Source organism: Rhincodon typus, unplaced genomic scaffold (genome assembly GCF_021869965.1).
Source record: "Rhincodon typus isolate 14 unplaced genomic scaffold, sRhiTyp1.1 hic_rhity00007168, whole genome shotgun sequence".
NCBI lineage: Eukaryota > Metazoa > Chordata > Chondrichthyes > Orectolobiformes > Rhincodontidae > Rhincodon > Rhincodon typus.
The window spans coordinates 8,663-9,471 of NW_025972806.1; the positions used below are offsets into that span (position 1 = coordinate 8,663).

At 57.7% G+C, this 809-nt stretch overlaps 1 protein-coding gene across 1 annotated transcript in view; it reads left to right on the top strand.

The window, feature by feature from the left end:
• LOC125482211 (cytohesin-2-like) overlaps positions 1 to 715 on the top strand; it is a gene marked incomplete at its 3' end in the record, with an annotated part of 4,113 nt that extends 3,398 nt beyond the window's left edge. The window contains exon 5 of the mRNA XM_048594230.1: positions 561 to 715. Within this exon, the coding sequence (XP_048450187.1) occupies positions 561 to 715 (155 nt within the window). The remainder of the gene's footprint in view (positions 1 to 560) is intronic.
• Between the last annotated feature and the right edge of the window lie 94 nt (positions 716 to 809).

Consider the following 809-nt stretch of genomic DNA (forward strand, 5'->3'; position numbering starts at 1 on the left):
CCCCCCCATCAAACACTCCCAGGGACAGGGGGTTAGATACAGTGTAAAGCTCCCTCTACACCGTCCCCCCCATCAAACACTCCCAGGGACAGGGGGTTAGATACAGGGTACAGCTCCCTCTACACTGTTCCGCTCCATCAAACACTCCCAGGAATGGGACAGCACAGGGTTAGATACAGAGTAAAGCTTCTTCTACACCAGAGTGGAGGGGCGGGGGGCTGGTACAGTTACAGACATTTAAAAGGCATCGGGATGGGGACATGGATAGGAAGGGGTTGAGAGGGATAGGGGCCGAATGCTGGGGAAACGGGGACCGGGTTAATTTAGGGTATCTGGGGTCGGCACGGATGGGGGGATGGGCCGAAGGGCCTGCTTCCGTACCGTAACATCTGTGCGACAGGGAGAGCGCAGGGTTAGATACACAGTGACGTTCCCTCTCTGCAGTGCCTGGTGATTGGGTTGGGGTGGGGGGTGGGTGCTGTATGTGTAGTGATGATGCCTCCTGTTGTTGATAAGCTGTGTGTGGCCTGACTCTCTCACACCCCATTGGTTTGTCCCAGAACTGCTTTGAGCTGTACATTCCCAATAACCGGGGCCAGCTGATCAAAGCCTGTAAGACTGAAGCAGACGGCCGCGTGGTCGAGGGAAACCACATGGTCTACAGGATCTCAGCCCCGACTCCCGAGGAGAAAGAGGAGTGGATCAAGTGTATCGAGTGAGTGTCCCAACCTCTCCCCGTCTCCCCCGGACACCCTCCCCGTCTCCCCCAGGCACCCTCCCTCTCTCCCTCAGCTCCTCCGCCCTCCCTC